Source organism: Ornithorhynchus anatinus, chromosome 6, assembly GCF_004115215.2.
Source record: "Ornithorhynchus anatinus isolate Pmale09 chromosome 6, mOrnAna1.pri.v4, whole genome shotgun sequence".
In the NCBI taxonomy this organism is placed as follows: domain Eukaryota; kingdom Metazoa; phylum Chordata; class Mammalia; order Monotremata; family Ornithorhynchidae; genus Ornithorhynchus; species Ornithorhynchus anatinus.
Window position 1 is genome coordinate 34,616,537 of NC_041733.1, and position 18,869 is coordinate 34,635,405.

The following is an 18,869-nucleotide window of genomic DNA, read 5'->3' on the forward strand; positions in this document are numbered from 1 at the left end:
GATCCCCAGGGCAGGTCACCATCAGCAGCAGCAGCTGTCTTTTTGTCCAAATCTCTCATAAGATCTAATAAGCGAATCATTAATTCATTCACTCACTCACCTCCCTTCTCTCCTTCTCCATCCCAGCCCGCACACCGGACTCCTCTGCTGTTAACCTCACCGGGCCTTGTTGTCACCTGTCCCGCCATCCACCTCTGGACCACAACCTCCCTCTGGCCTGGAATGCCCTTCCTCCTCAAATCCGCCAAACAAACCCTCCTCCCCCCTTCAAAGCCCTCCTGAAAGGCTCACCTCCTCCAAAAGGCCCCCTTTTCCTCAGCTCACCCTCCCCTCCCCGTCGCCCCGACTCGCTCCCTTTGCTCTACACCCTTGCCCCATAGCATCTGTGTATATATGTACATATCTATAATTCTATTTATTTATGCTGTCTGTTTACTTGTTTTGATATGTCTCCACCTATAATTCTATTTATTTATAATGACGCCTCTGTTTCACTATCTGTCTCCTCCCCTTCTAGACTCTAAGACTGGTGTGGGCAGGGATTGTCTCTCTCTACTGCTGGATTGTACGTTCCAAGCACTTAGTACAGTGCTCTGCACACAGTGAGCGCTCAATAAATACGACTGAATGAATGCACTTAGGACGGTGCGCTGCACAAAGTTAAGTGCTCAATAAATACGTCTGAATGAATTCAATCCTACATTCAGAGCGCTTAGAGGACTGTACTTTGCGCTCGAGTACAATATAACAGTAAACAAAGACGCACTGCCTACCCGCAACGAGCTTACAGTCTACAGTCTTACAATCCCCACAGCTCGGGGGCAGAATGGTTGATAAACTGGATTTACCTTTCTCGGTGCAGTGGGTGAGGATTCTGGGACCTAAAGGGAAGGGGTCAGCTTGCTCTGAGCTTCAGAGAATGAGCATCAAAACTCATTTGAAGGCAACTTTCCAGCCCTGCTCTTTCTCTTCAGCTTTACACCAAGCGACGCTGAGGCATGTCTGTACCTGTGGCAGGACCTTGATTACTTGCTCACCCAATCCCCTCTATTATTTTCAGCCCTAGGCGGTACTATACGCTCAGTGAAGAGGGTAGAGAAGGGATAATACCTCAGTTTTTGTACAGTGCTTTTATTTCCCAAGCACTCTCACATTAATCATCTCTGTTCTGCCCCGACGACAACCCTGTGAGATAGGAAGAGGCAGGAGTTACGATGGATTGATTTGGATACTGACCACTTATTACTCTTTAAGGGTGGAGTTTTGCACCTAGATCTCTGAGGTTCATTTTCTTGCGGGTCACGCTACGACCGATTTATCAAAGACTATAAAAATACGTCAGTAGTAGAACCAGAAAGAGAAACCATGACTACCAACTCCCAGTCACAGATCTGCCTACTGTACCTTTCAAAATCTGGTTTTCTGCCAAAGAAATAGAGGAAGCCTGCTGGGACTCTGCCGTTGGAGGTGAAGCCCTCTGCCCAAAAAACCACCCGAGGGGTGGACGGGGGAGGTCTCAAGGGGTGGGCACGCTCAGCCGGCATCCTGAAAATAGCTAATGGGGGCAGCAAAGACCAAAGAGGCCCCCTGCCAACCACCTGATCGTCTAGGGTGCCATGGTCCCTTGGCATTTGCTGCGTTCACTGAAACCCAAAATCAGTTTTGAAAGTAAAATCCTCGTGTGCCCTTCACAGTATACTGCACTCCTGCCTGCTTACTGGCTCGTTGCACCCACTGTCCCGTCCCGGCGGGGACGTGGCTTGCAGGGCCGAGAGACTGCTAGTGGCTCTGCGCAAACCATTGCGCGCCACAAACATGTGATCGATTCCTTCCTGCAGGTTCTTAATTCCAAAGTCTTCCCGACCGGACCGAGCCCGTCCGTCATTTAGGATGGGAGACCCCATCGTTAGCCCATCGACTCTTCTCCGACAGATGTTGGGGACCTCAGAATCTCGTTCTCGGCACTGCATGTTCAAGATTTACCGGCATGCTATCGATTCGCGTGTTTCTGACAGATTCCTCTGCCTTTTGAAACGCTGCTTTTCTGACAATAAAATTTAGGCCTGGGGATTGACACTGCTACAGAAATCTGCCGGGGAAGCTACTATTCCTGGTTTTCCAGAATGGCATTTTCTCTTGAGAGCAATGTTTCTCACTCCGCCCCTCACATCCCCGCCTCCAAGCCCCAAGCTCCACCAGCCCATTAAAAACAGGTTGTCATAGCAGGCATTATCGCTGAAGAACATTTTTAGGTGCAGACGGCTCACCAGCTTGGAACATACTAACTATAGCTTATTTGGCTGAACATTCTCTTCCACCCCCAGACCACTTTGCTAGTCCAAAGAGATATCCCCTTCAGCTGAAAAACGCCCTCCTGGTTGCTATTCCATAGGCAATAGGATTATTTTCCATTATTAAAAAAAGCTATTATTTCTACTATCATTCCCTCTCTAGATTCCTGCAGGCTTTGGGAAACTGCACACCTAGCCCAGAAAAATGGAGCTCAATCCGTAAATCAACAACACCGACAAAGTCCGAGGACGAGGCACTTGCTAAGTGAAGCAGCGTATCCATTAGGATCCATGGACAGGCCTGGGAGTCAGAGGACCTGGGTTCTAATCCCGGCTTTGCCACTTGTCTGCTGTGTGTCCTCTTGGGCAAGGCCCTTGATTTAGGGGGGCCTCAGTGTCCTCATCTTTAAAATGGAGATGAAATACTTAAGACTCTGAGCCCCCTGAGGGACAGGGACTGTGTCCAACCTGATTATTGTGTCTCTGTCCCAGAGTTTGGCATATAGTAAGGCTTTAACAAATACCACAATTATGACTAAGCACTCGGGAGAGTTCAACAGTAACGAGGCACAAGTTCCCTGCCTTCAGAGAGTTTTCAGTCCAGCGGAGCCAGAGAAAAACGATTTACAGATTTCTCCAAGCTAGCTCCCCCTCATGACAGTTTTCTGCCTCCTGTTTATCACGCTCACTATTAAATATTTGCGTGCTCACACACGCACACAAATACTTTTTTTAAATGGTATTTGTTAAGTGCTTATTATGTGCCAGGCACTATTCTCTGTGCTGGGGTAGATACAAACTAATCAGTTTGGGCACAGTCCACGTCCTACATGGGGCTCCCAGTCTTAATCCCCATTTTACAGACAAGGTAACTGAGGCACAGAGAAATTAATTCAATGACTTGCCCAAAGTCACACTGCAGACTAGTGGTAGAGTCAGGATTAGAACCCAGGTCCTTCTGACTCCCAAGCCCACGTTCTAGCCATTAGACCACACTGCGTCTCTGGATTCAAGGACAGGGTGCTCCAAAAGATATCAGATCCAGCTCTCTAAAATCTTCCCCAAATTCTGAACAAGCGGGTGTTCACACACTCATACACACGCACAACACACACAAAGACACCAGAGGTGGGGAAACACAACCTTTGAGTGTAAGCTCCATCATCCTCATCATCGTCAGTGGTATTTAGTGAGCAATTACGGTGTGCAGGGCACTGTGCTAAGCGCTTGGGAGAGTACAATAGGGTTGGTAAACACATTCCCTGCCCAGAACAAACTTACAATCCAGTAGGAGAGCCGGACATTAATATAATTTGTAATATATAATTTGTTGATATGTACATAGTCGCTACGGGGCTGAGGATAGGGTGAATACTGAATACCCAAAGGTCATGGAGCCAAGTGCATAGGGATAAGAAGCAGCGTGGTTCAACGGAAAGAGCACGGGCTAAGGAGTCAGAGGTCATGGGTTCTAATCCTGACTCCGCCACTTGCCAGCTGGGTGACTGTGGGCAAGTCACTTAACTTCTCTGTGCCTCAGTTACCTCCTCTGTAAAATGGGGATTAAGACTGTGAGCCTCACGTGGGACAACCTGATAACCCTGTATCCCCCCCCAGCGCTTACAACAGTGCTCTGCACATAGTAAGCGCTTAAATACCAACATTATTATTATTATAAGGGAGAGGGAGCCGGGGAAGAGGGCTTAATCGGGGAAAGCCTCTTAGAGATATAACCGTAATGTGATCTTGTGGGCAGGGAACGTGTCCACCTACTTTGTTTGTATCAAACTCTCGAAGTGCTTAATACAGTGCTCTGCACCCTGTTGGTGCTCAATAAATACCACTGATTAATGACTGCGGGTATGACTAGGCCACTGTGAGACACACTTCTGTCCACATTAGCCACACAAAAAGACTCTCGATGTGTTATCATTATCAATGTTATTTATTGAACGTGTACTTGTGTGCAGAGCACTGTACTAAGTGCTTGAAAGAGTACAATAGATACATTTTTATAATCTAAATTAAAACCCCTGGACTTATCACTCCACTCCCTTTGTCACTCCAAATCCCTTTAATTAGTCAAGGGGCCTTCCCAATCCCCTTATATGCTCCTCCTAACACAGCCTGGTCCGAAGAGCTAAGAATCAAGGGCAGGAGCCCTTCCAGGAGGCTTGCAATCCCTGCCTCCTGCAAGACCTCACACACAAATGCTGGAATTTATCCCCGTGGAAGCACAGAGAAGCAGCGTGGCTCAGTGGAAAGAGCCCGGGTTTGGGAGTCGGGGTCACGAGTTCGAATTCCAGATCTGCCACTTGGCAGCTGTGTGACTGTGGACAAGTCACTTCACTTCTCTGTACCTCAGTTACCTCATCTGTCAAATGGGGATTAACTGTGAGCCTCACGTGGGACAACCTGATGACCCTCTATCTACCTGTCTGCTGTGTGACCCTGGGCAAGTCACTTCACTTCGCTGGGTCTCAGTCAAAGCGGCGTGGCTCACTGGAAAGTGCGCGACCTTGGTAGTCAGAGGTCATGGGTTCAAATCCCAACTCAGTCACTTGTCAGCTGTGTGACTTTGGGCAAGTCACTTCACTCCTCTGTGCCTCAGTTCCCTCATCTGTAAAATGGGGATGAGGACGGTGAGCCCCACGTGGGACAACTTCATCACCTTGCATCCTCTCCAGCTCTTAGAGCAGCGCTTTGCATGTAGTAAGCGCTTAACAAATGCCATCATTATTATAAAATAGGGATTAGGGCTATAAACCCCGATATGGGATAGGGACTGAGTCCAATCCGGTTAACTTAATCCGGTTAGAGAAGCAGAGTGGGTCAGTGGAAAGACCCCGGGCTTGGGAGCCAGATGTCATGGGTTCGAATCCCAGCTCTGCCACCTGACTGCTGTGTGACTGTGGGCAAGTCATTTCACTTCTCTGTGCCTCAGTTCCCTCATCTGTAAAATGTGGATGAAGACTGTGAGCCTCACGTGGGACAACCTGATTCCCTTGTGTCTACCCCAGCGCTTAGAACAGTGCTCTGCACATAGTAAGCGCTTAACAAATACCAACATTATTAACTCCACCACTTGTCAGCTGTGTGACCTTGGGCAAGTCACAACTTCTCTGGGCCTCAGTTCCCTCATTTGTAAAATGGGGATTGTGACTGTGAGCCCCACGTGGGACAGGGACCGTGTCCAACCCGATCTGCTTGTATCCACCCCGGTGCTTAGTACAGTGTCTGGCATATAATTGCTTAACAAATGCCCTAATCATTAACTTACACTTACCCCACTGCTTAGTTCAAGTGCCTGGTACATAATTAAGCGCTTAACAAGTGCCCTAATTATTAACTTACACTTACCCCAGTGCTTAGTACAGTGTCTGGCACATAGTTAGCGCTTACAAATGCCCTAATTATTAAACTTACACTTACCCCAGTGCTTAGTACAGTGCCTAGCACACAGTTAAGCGCTTAACAAATGCCCTAATTATTAACTTACATTTACCCCAGTGCTTAGTAGTGTCTGTCACATAGTTAAGCGCTTAACAAATGCCCTTATTATTAAACTTACACTTACCCCAGTGCTTAGTACAGTGCCTAGCACACAGTTAAGCGCTTAACAAATGCCCTAATTATTAACTTACATTTACCCCAGTGCTTAGTAGTGTCTGGCACATAGTTAAGCACTTAACAAATGCCCTTATTATTAAACTTACACTTACCCCAGTGCTTAGTACAGTGCCTGGCACATAGTTAAGCGCTTAACAAATGCCCTAATTATTAACTTACACTTACCCCAGTGCTTAGTAGTGTGTGGCACATAGTTAAGCGCTTAACAAATGCCCTAATTATTAAATTACACTTACCCCAGTGCTTAGTACAGTGTCTGGCACATAGTTAAGCGCTTAACAAATGCCCTAATTATTAAACTTACACTTACCCCAGTGCTTAGTACAGTGTCTGGCACATAGTTAAGCGCTGAACCATCGCCCTAATTATTAAACTTACACTGAAACTTACAGTGCTTAGTACAAGGGCCTGGTACAGAGTCAGCGCTTAAATACTGTAAAACCAACCCCCCAAAAAAGGGTAAGAAAAAAAGCGAGGGAGTCAGAGGCCCTGGGTTCTAATCCTGCCCCTGCTCCCTCTCTGCCGGGCGAACTTGGGCAAGTCGTGTCACTTCTCGGGGCCTCAGTTACCTTATCTGCAAAATGGCGCTTAACAGCCTGAGCCCCAAGGGCCGGCCCCAGTAGCTTGTCTCTCCCCCCTCAGCGCTCAGCACCTACTATTAAGCGCTTAATAGATACCGTTAAAAATAAAAATAAAATAACAACCCGTGGGCCCTCTTCCTTCGTCTCTGCGCCCCACGTGGCGCCCGCTTATCTCGCTTCCACCTCAGCGCTGAAGAAGCGCGGGGCCCACGGCGCAATCCGCCATGACGAGGAGAAGGAGGGAGCCGGCGTGACCCGGAAGTTAAAGCGAGATTGGGCGGAAGTCGCCGGAGGAGGGCGGCTGGGGTCGCGGCATTGCGTCACTTCCGCCAGGTCGCCCGCAGCCGGAAAGGGGGGGGGGGGTGGCCGGCGTGACCCGGAAGTTAAAGCTAGATGGGGCGGCGGGGGCGTCACTTCCGCCAGGTTGCCCGCAGCCGGAAAAGGAGGGGTCCCCGGCGGGGGGGGGGCGGCGTGACCCGGAAGTTAAAGCTAGGTGGGGCGGAAGTAGGCGGGGGAAGGCGGCTGGGGTGGTGGGGTTACGTCACTTCCGCCAGGTTGTCAGAAGGAAAAGATGCCCAAGGTGGTGTCGCGCTCGGTGGTCTGCTCCGACACCCGGGACCGGGAGGAATATGACGACGGCGAGAAGCCCCTGCACGTATATTACTGTCTGTGCGGCCAGATGGTGTTGGTGCTGGGTAGGTGTCAGGCCGGGGGGCCCCAAGCCACCCGCCCCTTTAACTGCCATTTACTACTACTACTAATGATGTTGGTATTTGTTAAGCGCTTACTATGTGCCCAGCACTGTACTGAGCGCTGGGGTAGACACAAGGGAATCAGGTTGTCCCACGTGGGGCTCCCAGTCTTAACCCCCATTTGGCAGAGGAGGGAACTGAGGCACCGAGAAGTGAAGTGACTTGCCCAAAGTCACACAGCTGACAAGTGGACGAGCCGGGATTGGAACCCATGACCTCTGACTCCAAAGCCCGTGCTCTTTCCACTGAGCCACGTTGGGGTTGCTTAAGCGCCTGCTATGTGCCAAACGCTCTTCTGAGCGCTGGGGTAGATACAGACTGAGCTCCCCTTCTCCCTCTACTCCCTCTTCCACCCCCCCTTTACCTCTCTGCAGCTAAACCCTCATTTTCCCCTTTTCCCTCTGCTCCTCCACCTCTCCCTTCCCATCCCCACAGCACTGTACTCGTCCGCTCAACTGTATATATTTTCGTTACCCTATTTATTTTGTTAATGAATTGTACATCGCCTTGATTCTATTTAGTTGCCATTGTTTTTATGAGATGTTCTTCCCCTCGACGCTGTTTAGTGCCATTGTTCTTGTCTGTCCGTCTCCCCCGATTAGACTGTAAGCCCGTCAAACGGCAGGGACTGTCTCTATCTGTTGCCGACTTGTTCATCCCAAGCGCTTAGTACAGTGCTCTGCACATAGTAGGCGCTCAATAAATACTATTGAATGAATGAATGAATAAAATGGGGATGAAGACTGGGAGCCCCACGTGGGACAACCTGATTCCCCTGTGTCAACCCCAGCGCTCAGAACAGTGCTCTGCACATAGTAAGCGCTTAACAAATACCAACGTTGTTATTATTATTATTACAGGGTAATGAGGTCGTCCCACGTGGGGCTCATAGCCTTTACCCCCCTTTTATTCATTCCTTCAATAATATTTATTGAGCTTTTACTATGTGCAGAGCATTCATTCAGTAGTATTTATTGAGCGCGTACTATGTGCACAGCACTGTACTAAGCGCTTGGATTGTAAAGATCAGCAACAGATAGAGACAGTCCCTGCCCTTTGACGGGCTTACATCGGGGGAGACGGACAGACAAGAACAATGGCAATAAATAGGATCAAGGGGAAGAACATCTCATTAAAACAATAGCAAATAAACAGACCACTGTACTAAGCGCCTGCACTGTACTAAGTGATTACAGATGAGGTCCCTGAGGCACAGAAGTGAAGTGACCTGGCCCAAGGCCACCAACAGACGAGCGGCAGAGGGGGGATTAGAACCCACGTCCTCTGACTACCAAGCCAGCGCTTAGAACAGTGCGTGGCACATAATGTTGGTATTAGTTGAGCGCTTACCCTGTGCAGAGCACTGTTCTAAGTGCTGGGGTAGATACAGGGTCATCAAGTGGTCCCACGTGAGGCTCACGGTCTTAGTCCCCCATTTGACAGATGAGATAACTGAAGCCCAGAGAAGTGAAGTGACTTGCCCACAGTCACACAGCTGACAAGTGGCAGAGCTGGGATTCGAACCCATGACCTCTGACTCCCAAGCCCGGGCTCTTTCCACTGAGCCTCAGCACATAGTAAGCGCTTAAATACCATCAATATTATTATTTCCACTAAGCCATGCCCTGCCCACAACGAGATTATAATCAAACACTTAGGAGGGGACAATATAATAGAGTTGGTAGGCATGTTCCCTGCCCACAGGAGTTTACAGTCCAGAGACGATCTTATCTCCCCTTCCCCATCCAGGAGCCCGGTTGGAGGGGAGAGCCTTCCTCATTCCCATCATCATCATCATCGGTGGGATTATTGGGCGCTTATTGTGTGAAAAGCACTGTTCTGAGCACTGGGAGAACACAACAGTTACAGGACGCGTTACTTGACCGTAACAAGCGTACTTGGGGTGACGCTTAATGTAGCTAGTCTCGGGGGCCAGACAAGGGACTGATCTATTATACTCTGCCTCTCAACCTTCTCTCTTGTGACCCCATACCCACTTTTCTCCCTCTGCCCTGGAGCTCCTTCCTCCTCCATATCCGACAATCTGTCAATCTCTGCACCTTCGAACCCTCCTAAAATCACTTCTCCCCTAAGAGCCCTTCCCTGATAAAAACCTTCGTTTCCTCTCTCCTTTTTGCATCAGCTGTGCTTTGGGCTGTGTACCCCTTAAACATTTTGCTATTCACCCAAGCCCTTTGGCACTTAGGTATACATATCATTATATACTATTTCCCCTACCTTAAATTTATTGTAATGTCACTTCCTTTATAAGCTCCTTGTAGGCAGGGATCACATCTACCAACTCTGTTTACATTATCCTTTCCGATGCCCTTCATACAGTCCTCCGCAAACACAGTACATGCTCAACAAGTACCACTGATTGAATTATTACTCACTGGGTGATGTTAAGAGGGGGGCTGGACAGAGAGATTATCTGGCCAGCTGAAATTAAAAAAAGCTACTTTAAGATCAAATATCCAGTAAAGCAGGTGTGTTCCCTCTCTACCTTTCCTATAAATGGAGAATAGAAACCTTTCAGAGTCCAGAAGGGATTTGGGAAATGCAGTTTAAATTGATAATGTGCAAAAGGAAACTGATATCCTGTGAAGGAGTGAGAGAAGGGGGTGAATGATAGTCTACAAGCATGTATTAGAAATAGAATGCAGTTCGGTCTCTGGAGGACCCTGGCTCAACAAATCTATACACCTCTTCATCATCAGTGTTACTTATCAAGCACTTACTGTGTGCAGAGCACTGTACTAAATGCTTGGAAGAGTACAGTACAACAGAGTTGGTAGACATATTCCCTACCCACAGTGATAAAATTGTTGCCATTGTTCTTGTCTGCCTGTCTCCCCCGATTAGACTGTAAGCCCGACAAAGGGCAGGGACCGTCTCTATCTGTTGCCGATTTGTACATTCCAAGCGCTTAGCACAGTGGTCTGCACATAGTAAGCGCTCAGTAAATACTATTGAATGAATGAACGATGTTACTTCTGACTGATGGAGAATGAGAAGGAAAATACTTCAGGAAGAATGTCACTCACCCAATGTTCTCCCATAAAACTTCAGCCACAGGTAAAGTTAGATTCATCAAGAAGCTGCTGAAGGAGCACACTTGGAGTTTTCCTAAGGAAAAGGAAATGTGATTCTTAGGGACTGATTAGGGACTGAGATTCCTCTGAAATGGTAGTAATTCAAGAAGTCCTGTGACCAAGCCGCTCTCTGTACCTTTAGATTGCCAGCTCGAGAAACTGCCTATGAGGCCCCGGGACCGGGCTCGTGTGATTGATGCGGCCAAACACGCCCACAAGTTCTGTAATACAGAGGAGGAGGAGAACGTCTATCTCCGAAGGTAAGAGAACTCACCCTCTTTCAGGAAGCCCCTACGGATCTGAGATTTGTACACAGTGGGTTTGTCTCCATGGGACCGGGATAGATTTTGGGAGGGATTTTTTTTTTTTTTGGCAGGGGGTGCGTGGAGGAAAATACCTGTCTATAATAATGATGGTATTTGTTAAGCGCTTACTGTGAGCCAGGCACTGTACTAAGTGCTGTAGAGGATACAAGGAAATTGTGTTAGACACAGTCTCTGTCCCACTTGGGACTAAGAGTCTCAATCCCCATTTTACAGATGAGGCCCAGAGATGTGAAGTGACTTGCCCAAGCTCACACAGCAGACAAGTGGCAGAGCTGGGATTAGAACTCATTACCTTCTGGCTTCCAGGCCTGTGCTCTATCTCAAACTGCTTCTCAAACAGCCGTAGCAGCACGTACCATTAAGACCAAACCTGAACAGCCACATCCCATTAGAACTACCTCCTAGCCCACCCCAAGTGTCCTGAGGTGATCCCACCTTTCCGATTGACACCTAACATTTAATAAAGCTTTTCCATTCCACTATTTCCCTCTGAGCGGGGCTACTTCTGCACTAAGCAGAAGGTGGGCCGGGGGGGAGGTCATCATCATTTGTCAGCTATGTGACTGTGGGCAAGTCACTTAACTTCTCTGTGCCTCAGTTCCCTCATCTGTAAAATGGGGATGAAGACTGTGAGCCCCACGTGGGACAACCTGATTCCCCTGTGTCTACCCCAGCGCTTAGAACAGTGCTCGGCACATAGTAAGCGCTTAACAAATACCAACATTATCATCTCCAGCCCCTTCCCACAGGAGCAGCAGCTGACCATCAGGCCGATCAGAAAGCGTTCACAAAGATGTAGTCTCCCAGCAAAAATATCCTGTCTTGTGTGAACTCAACCTTCTGTGGATAGTGAATTATGACAAGATCCATTAACAGCAAATCCTCTTAATGTTGCCTGGTTAACATGGGAAGCAGCATGGCCCAGTGGAGAGAGCATAGGTCTGGGAGTCGGCAGGACTTGGGTTCTAATCCCAGCTCCGCCACATGTCTGCTCTGTGACCTTGGTTAAGTCATTTCACTTCTCTGGGCCTCGGTGACTTCATCTGTAAAGTGGGAATTAAGACTGAGAGCCCCATGTAGGGCAGGGACTTTGTCCAACCTGATCAGCTCATATCTACCCCAGCACTTAGAACAGTGCTCGACACATAGGAAGCGTTTAACAAATACCATTATTATTACGTGAGATCTTATTCAAGCCATTAGGATATATTCAGATTTATACCTGTCAACTAGTCTCTTTTTAAAGAAATACGGTCTGGTGCTTTGTGGCTCAGGTTGGATATTTAATTGGTCTATCATTGGTGGGTTATGTGGAGACAGTGTTCTTTACCGACTCCTTGTGTACTTGCTGATTTAGATAGACCGGGCCTTCTTTTGAAGCCGAACCTCGGGAACTAAAGTTAGGCTCCCCAAAAGAAACAAGACTTGGGATGGAGATGTGCTGCATATGTCTGAATATGTTCTGCTCGAGAAACCAAATCCCTGCCACCTCTGCATGAATGAGGAGACAGTTGGAAGAGTGGAAAAACATATGCTTGGCGCAGTCAGTGTCTCCCTTTGGAAATAAATGCCTTCGACAGCCGGGCCTCGGGAGTCTGGTAACAGCTCCCAGCTGGGCTCTCTCCAGCTGCTGAAGGGGAAAGACGGGTCTCTAGGGAGCTATGTCAGAAGAGCAAATTTCAAACTTACATACGTGAGAAAAGACAAAGCATGAGCCACCAGGAGCCGGCAGTAAAAATAGCGATACCATGGAACTGGGGCGTAATGTCTGAGGGAGATTTAATTTGATTAGGAATGGGGGCTTTATTAAACGGTCCATCGACTGAGGGGAAAGGTGCCGACGTACCCTACCTGCCGCGTCGGGGGAAGCAAGATGTTGGAGGCGCAAGAGCAGTTTGCAGTAGCCAGGACGACAAGGTCGGAGATCTGAAAGTTTCTTCGGGTGAACTCTCCCTTTTTCTCAACAGACCTGAAGGTATCGAGCGACAATATAGGAAGAAGTGTGGCAAGTGAGTATTGGCCGGAGCCATCACAGGAATACAAAGTGTTTGGTTTTCTGTCCTTTCTCTCTCTTCCCACTGAAACCCCTCTGCTTCAGTGCTAGCAACATCCGAGCCCTATGGTATACAAAACCCTGTGCTAGGTGCTTGGGGACATAGAAAAGTAGTCAGAGATGGACACCCTGACTTTGAGGAGCATAAAATCTAGACCCTAAGCCAGATACATCCAAATGCCAATTTCTCCCAAGGAGCTGGACCAAATTGTGTCTCTGTCAAATGAAGCAGTAGGAAATCCTTAGAGAAATTCTCCTTCTCACTCTCCTCCCCCTCGTCCCGACTCAAGTAGTTTTAACTGGGACTTGTTAGAGTGCCTAACCTGGCACCTTCAGTGAGGGTCTTGGATGGGCTATAGTCATTCCTCTGTTTGAGGCATTAGTTCATTGAGATCTGGTGGGTTAGCCTGCAGTTGTGGTAATGCAGGATTAAAGTTTTTACAATGCCATTTCTCCCAACTGCCATAATTGATTATGATGACAAACACTGAGTAAAGTCAAGTCTAGACTGATTTATTTTTATGGATTTCCTTTTTTACCTGGAATAAAGTTTCAGACAGGAAGGGAGCATGTTGTTTGTTGCTGGGATTTATATCCTTTTCCCACTGTAGGCTTCTTCTACCATTTCCAGGTGCGGACTCCTCCTTTTCTATCAGCACCAGCAGAAAAATGCCCCAGTGACCTTCATTGTGGATGGGGCCGTGGTCAAGTTTGGACAAGGCTTTGGGAAAACCAATATCTACAGTCAGAAACAGGAGCCTCCCAAGAAGGTAACTTATCCCATGTTGGCCTCTCAAATTCATGGTGGGTGAGAAGCTGAATGGTTTTAATTCCTTGATGAAATTGATACGACCATTCTTTATAGGCTGAGACATTGATAAAATGAAATCACCCCGATCTATAGGCACATCAAAAATCGGTTCATGGACAGTTAAAAAAAGGAAAAAAAAAAGGTTTTCCAGCTCATGAATTCCCATGAGAAGAAGTCCCTTCAAAAATATTCAGTTTTTCTCCATTTCATGCTATGGTTCTAGGGAGTTTGAGATTTTACAGTGAACCAATTAACCTGTTTTTCAAATATATAAAGTTGTAGAAGGACGACAAGGTTTAGAGGTTGAAATAAAACTTCTGACCTTTTTCCATGGGAGCAGGATAGCCTTCCCCAAGCAGTGTTAAGTAACCCTTCTCCCCATAAACCCAACCTAGCTCGACTCAAAAGAACATCTACTTTACATTCTTCCAGGTGATGATGACCAAACGGACGAAGGATATGGGCAAGTTCAGCTCAGTCACAGTCTCTACTATCGATGAAGAGGAAGAAGAGATCGAGGCCGTGAGTGTCTCCGCCCCTGACATAGTGAAGTGTGAGAAGAGGGGCATTTAGCTGTTGCGACAAAGCTCCAGAACACAAATTGCCCCTTCCTCCAAGTTTTATCCCGACTGAGCTAAGTAGTAGAGTTATACTCAATACATTACAGCTTGGCCCATATTAAGTACTGGTACCTCTCCAGTGAAGAATGGTATTTTCATTTTTTTTACTCCAAAAGGGAGATTTAGCTAGTTTAAAAAACAATAGGATGGTAAGATTGGCTACTTCTAGGTGAAGTTCGTGGTAGAAATCAAAAATAGCATTGAAAGTAATGACCCAGAGGCATTTTTAGTCATCTGTTCCCTTTCTTTTTGGACTGTGTAAATGCAGAGCTCTTCAGCCTTTACTTTTTCTTTTTTTTTAAAGAAAATCACACGGGTGACAATGACCTCCTTTCTTACTCGCAGCATACAAGACACTACCCTCTCCTCTTAGATTGATTACCTGTTCAGCTATGACAAGGAATGGCTGACAGACCCAAAATGGGTCTCACAGACACAAGAATGCAGTAAACAACTCTTGTACTTGAAAACCACCAATTATTTTGAGCAGAGAGATTACCCTCTCATTAAAGCAGGCGATAGTGGAGTTTCCTTGTCGTGAACCAACTACCACCTGTTGTGTTCCCAAAGTTCTTCAGCCTGGGGAGTCCTTGAAACCTTAATTGGCTGAAGAATAAGGATGTAATGAATTCAAGGTGCACATCAATAGTGTGAGGTAGTTGCTTCCCCTTGAAGTTTGTCTGATGGTACTGATGAGCATGGATACCTTTGCAGAGAGAAATTGCTGACTCCTATGCCCAGAATGCCAAAGTGATTGAGAAGCAGCTGGAGCGCAAGGGCATGAGCAAAAGAAGGCTGCAGGAGCTGGTGAGTTGCCTTGGGGTGGTGGGGCGACTTGTTTCTGAAATTTTCATGGGTAAACAACTCCCCTTGCCAACACGGGAGGCATGAAAAAAGCCACAAAACTCTTGCCAGGTAACCCGCCGAGTCTGTAACCCAGCTCTTATTCCTTTTTTCTGGAACTTTGGGTATAGGACTGAGCCCCTAAGTGGGGGCAACTAGCAGAAACTGGTCCTCAGTCCAGGGGCTCTGATTCCTGCCGTGGTTGGAAGTGGAGCTGGATTTAGTGGAATTCCATGGAAGTGGGGTGGGTGGGGCAGGGGAAGGGCAGAAAGTCTCATTAGCAGGATAGAGAGGGTTCAAAGCAACATGAAGGAAAGCACTATTAATAGGGTTACTGAAGCAAGAAGAGAAAAGTGAGGCCACCCTTACTGCAGTCTCAACTCTTTCCCCTCCCTTTCTCCTTAGGCTGAATTGGAAGCCAAGAAAGCCAAGATGAAGGGAACCTTGATCGACAACCAGTTCAAGTGACAGAGACTTGTAATGGGCCAAGAAGGGCTCCTCCAATATGTGTGGTCCCTCAACCTTCACCGGACCACTCACTGATGCGATATCCAGCCTCTCAGACTTAACTCCAGTTTCTAACTGCGACACCACGGTCCCAGGCCAGGAGAAGAACTTTTAAAAACTCTTTCTGTACATAAGTTTTCTCTAAGCTGTATTGTATCCAATGGGCATTCCACTTAAACTTTTACAAACTTTCTGCCAGCAACGGAAATGGATCCGTATTCAGACTACTCCATGCCTCAGTTCTGGTGGCAGTCGTGGTGTACTTTCTCAGGTCTGGGTGGAACCGTGAAGAGCATCAAGAGCTCCTGTCCAACGGTCCAGGAGGTGGCCCCATTCCAGGGCCTAGATTTCTGCTGGAGGGAAAAGTCCAGGTGATTTTGAAGCTACCCTCTGGATTTTAGGGTTCGGAGTTGGCCTATAGGCCTATAGGGAGATGAGATCCTGTAGCACCATTGTTTCAAAGCTGTGTGGGCCTTAATACTATTGAAGTAAGGATATGGGAGGAGTACTGTTTGAAAAGTAATAAAGCACAAGAAATGACTTTTTTTATGGTATTTGTTAAGTGGTTACTCGGTGCCAGCCACTGAGTTAAGCACTGGCAAAGATACAAGATAATCAGATTGGACACAGTTCATGTCCCACATGGGCTCACAGTCTAACTGAGGAGTTAACTCAGAAAAGTTAAAGTGATTTGTCCAAGATCACATAGCAGACAAGTGGCAGATCTGGGATTAGAACCCAGGTCCTTCTGACTCCCAGGCCCGTCTCTATCCACTATACCATGCTGTTAAAATTGCAGCCAGCTAAACTTGTATACGTAATTCCTTTTAGGTGTCCTTACCCATAAATGTACTTGGTTCTGGTGAGGGAAGAAGGTAGTCTCACTCCTTCCTACCTGGAAATATGCAAATAGCCAAGTTGTAGAACAGAGGTCTCCTGTCGTCAGGTTTTAAAACCTTAAATGATTTACTCGCCACGAGTGCAGATCGAGGGTGCACTTCACAAGAGAACTATAAAATAAAGAAGGGAAGACCAAGGACTCAGAACATCTTAGGATCCTTCCACAGCTCTAGGCAGCCAACAAGAATAACATACCTTCTTCATTGAGGAAGAGAGGATGAAGGTATAGATTTTGATGCTGCCAAAATCCTCAGGCTGCTCGAGCTGAGAGTTGGGTGACTTCGGGTGCCTTGGAGTGTGGTGTGTAGTATATATACCATCCTGGGTTCGTTCTAATCACCACAATTGACAGCTTCACTCTGATAACATCTGTCTCAAATAACAAGATCCCACAGAAACACCTTTCTGCTGCTTCCAATGGTCTGGTAAAATAATGTTCTAGCTCTCCTTGTTCAGAAGTCTGAAAATGGAATAGTGGAAGGTGGAGGATGAATTTAGGTCTTCAATTGTGGCTGGTCAAGGGAAAGCAGCATGGCCTAGGATAGCACGTAGGTCCAGGAGTTGAAGGACCTGAGTTCTAATCCCAAACTGCCACTTGTCTGCTGTGTGACCTTGAGCAAGCCACTAAACTTCCCTGTACCTCAGTTACCTCATCTGTAAAATGGGGATGAAAACTGTGAGGCCCCATGTGGGGCAAGGACTGTGTCCAGCCTGATTAGCTTGCATCTACTCCAGCCCTTCATACAGTGCCTGGCACATAGTAAGCGCTTAACAAATACTATTAAAAATAGGTATATTTTAGGGAAGAGCATTGGGTTTAGGTGATCAAGTCAGGGATGGGACATGGTACAGATGTCATCCCAATCCCTTTAGATATGACCTAGTGGGAAACAGAGGGAATACACTAAGAAGAGTCCAAGAAGGCGCGATACCTCGCTGTCACCCCACTCTCTGATTTACTGGCCCAAAGCAATATCATAGGTGTAGTTTGGTTGATGAATCACAATATGGCCAGATCATAATGTGGGAGTGGTTGAGGTCAGAAAGAGTTTCCTCTGCTCCTTTGCTTTTTTCCTAGTCTCCCTGGAGTACTGATGTGTCGAGGAGTACCTTGGGAGCAGGAGCTACCACTGTGGCTGCCATAATCATTTGTACCCATTCCAGTTTCCCTGCAGCCCCACTGGACTGACCACACAGCTTCCTTTTGTTTGCCCAATGCACACATTTGTACTGTCCTCAGCCGGGAAGAGGATGGGGGAAACCCGTCCCTGCTGGACACACTCATGCCTCCTGGAAAAGCCTGAGCTGGGCCTGACCCTGGACCCCTAGACTTCAGCTCAGACTGGATCCCAGAAAGGCAGGCCAGGGTGGGATGGGTTGAGCCCACTCTTAAGATAGGCCAGACTCTGTAGCAAGAATATGCCCGAGGCACTTTTCCTCGCTTAGGTTGAAGCCCTTGCACTGGGATTTGAACCCTTATTCATTCATTCAATAGTATTTGAGTGCTTACTATGGGCAGAGCACTGTACTAAGCACTTGGAATGTACAAATTGGCATCCCCAGCCTCACCCTCCAGCACTTATGTACATATCTGTAATTTATGTATAATCTTGTCTGTCCCCCACTCTGGACTGTAAGCTCCTTGTGGGTAGGGACCAATTCTGTTGTATTCTCCCAAGCGCTTCATACAGTGCTCTGCTCATAGTAAGTGCTCAGTAAATACAATTGATGAAGGCTCAGCAGTCTGCGGGGCCAACCTCAATCATGACACATGGAACTTCCAATTCACTCTTCACATTTAGGCCTCTCACTCTTGGGGTTTAGGCCACTGAGGCTGGGCTCTTCATCCCTGGAGTGGTCTATTCTCAGAGCATTCTTTGGGACCCCAGTGCAAGAAACTATATTGCAAGCAGTGTTTTTCTTTTCCTGCGTCTGTGTGAGTCTTGGCCCTCTTCAGCCTGTCATTCTATGAAGCTCTGGCTGAGGATCCTGTTGGCTAAGGTGGGGAAAGGACATAAATTGGCCCTGATTCATAAATGCCAGTTGTCATCACTTGATTCATGAAGTTCCACTGTAGCAACAGGAGGAATAAGGTATCAGTTATAAGGTATATTTGCAGTATTTACAAATAAGCACCTCATCATTTCCTAGTCTTCCTCTTTCTTCTCCTGCACCTCCTCTGGGTAACTAGGAGGACTTATAATGTAAGATCCCTAAGGTCTTTTTTCTTTTTTTCCTCAAAAGTATTTGGTAAGCACGATTTGTCAGACTCTGCAGTAAGTGAATGGGTAGATACAAACTAGATAGGCTGAACACAGTCCATGTCCCACATCGGGCTCACAGTCTTAACTCCTCTTTTAGAGAAGAAATAAGGCACAGAGAAGTCAAGTGAATTGCCCAAGGTCACACAGCAGACAGGTGGCAGAGCTAGGTTTAAAACCCAGGTCCTTCTGACTCCCA

At 47.3% G+C, this 18,869-nt stretch overlaps 2 protein-coding genes across 3 annotated transcripts in view; one reads left to right on the forward strand and one right to left on the reverse strand.

Annotated features, from left to right (window-relative positions):
• Nucleotides 1-10,383, reverse strand: part of UBE2A (ubiquitin conjugating enzyme E2 A) — a 30,678-nt gene extending 20,295 nt beyond the window's left edge. Inside the window, exon 1 of one of the 2 annotated variants that reach the window (XR_003760442.2) lies at nt 10,302-10,383. The gene's annotated coding sequence lies outside the window, so the exon portion shown is untranslated. Of the gene's footprint in view, nt 1-6,625; nt 6,726-10,301 lie in introns of those variants that run through there. The other variant, XM_029067128.2, reaches the window with a different exon arrangement.
• On the forward strand, nt 7,031-16,050 carry STEEP1 (STING1 ER exit protein 1). Its single transcript, XM_029067127.2, has 7 exons — nt 7,031-7,197; nt 10,492-10,609; nt 12,643-12,684; nt 13,360-13,498; nt 13,972-14,061; nt 14,874-14,966; nt 15,408-16,050. Exons 1-7 carry the CDS (start codon nt 7,074-7,076, stop codon nt 15,468-15,470), a joined length of 669 nt encoding a protein of 222 aa, XP_028922960.1. The 5' UTR covers nt 7,031-7,073; the 3' UTR covers nt 15,471-16,050.
• Nucleotides 16,051-18,869: the final 2,819 nt, after the last annotated feature.

Excerpts from the sequence above, each read along its gene's own strand:
- STEEP1 (XM_029067127.2), top strand. The coding sequence starts at position 7,074 with ATGCCCAAGGTGGTGTCGCGCTCGGTGGTCTGCTCCGACACCCGGGAC. Across the intron at positions 7,198-10,491 it reads CCAGATGGTGTTGGTGCTGG|ATTGCCAGCTCGAGAAACTG; the intron begins GTAGGTGTCAGG and ends CTGTACCTTTAG. Across the intron at positions 14,967-15,407 it reads AAAGAAGGCTGCAGGAGCTG|GCTGAATTGGAAGCCAAGAA; the intron begins GTGAGTTGCCTT and ends CTTTCTCCTTAG.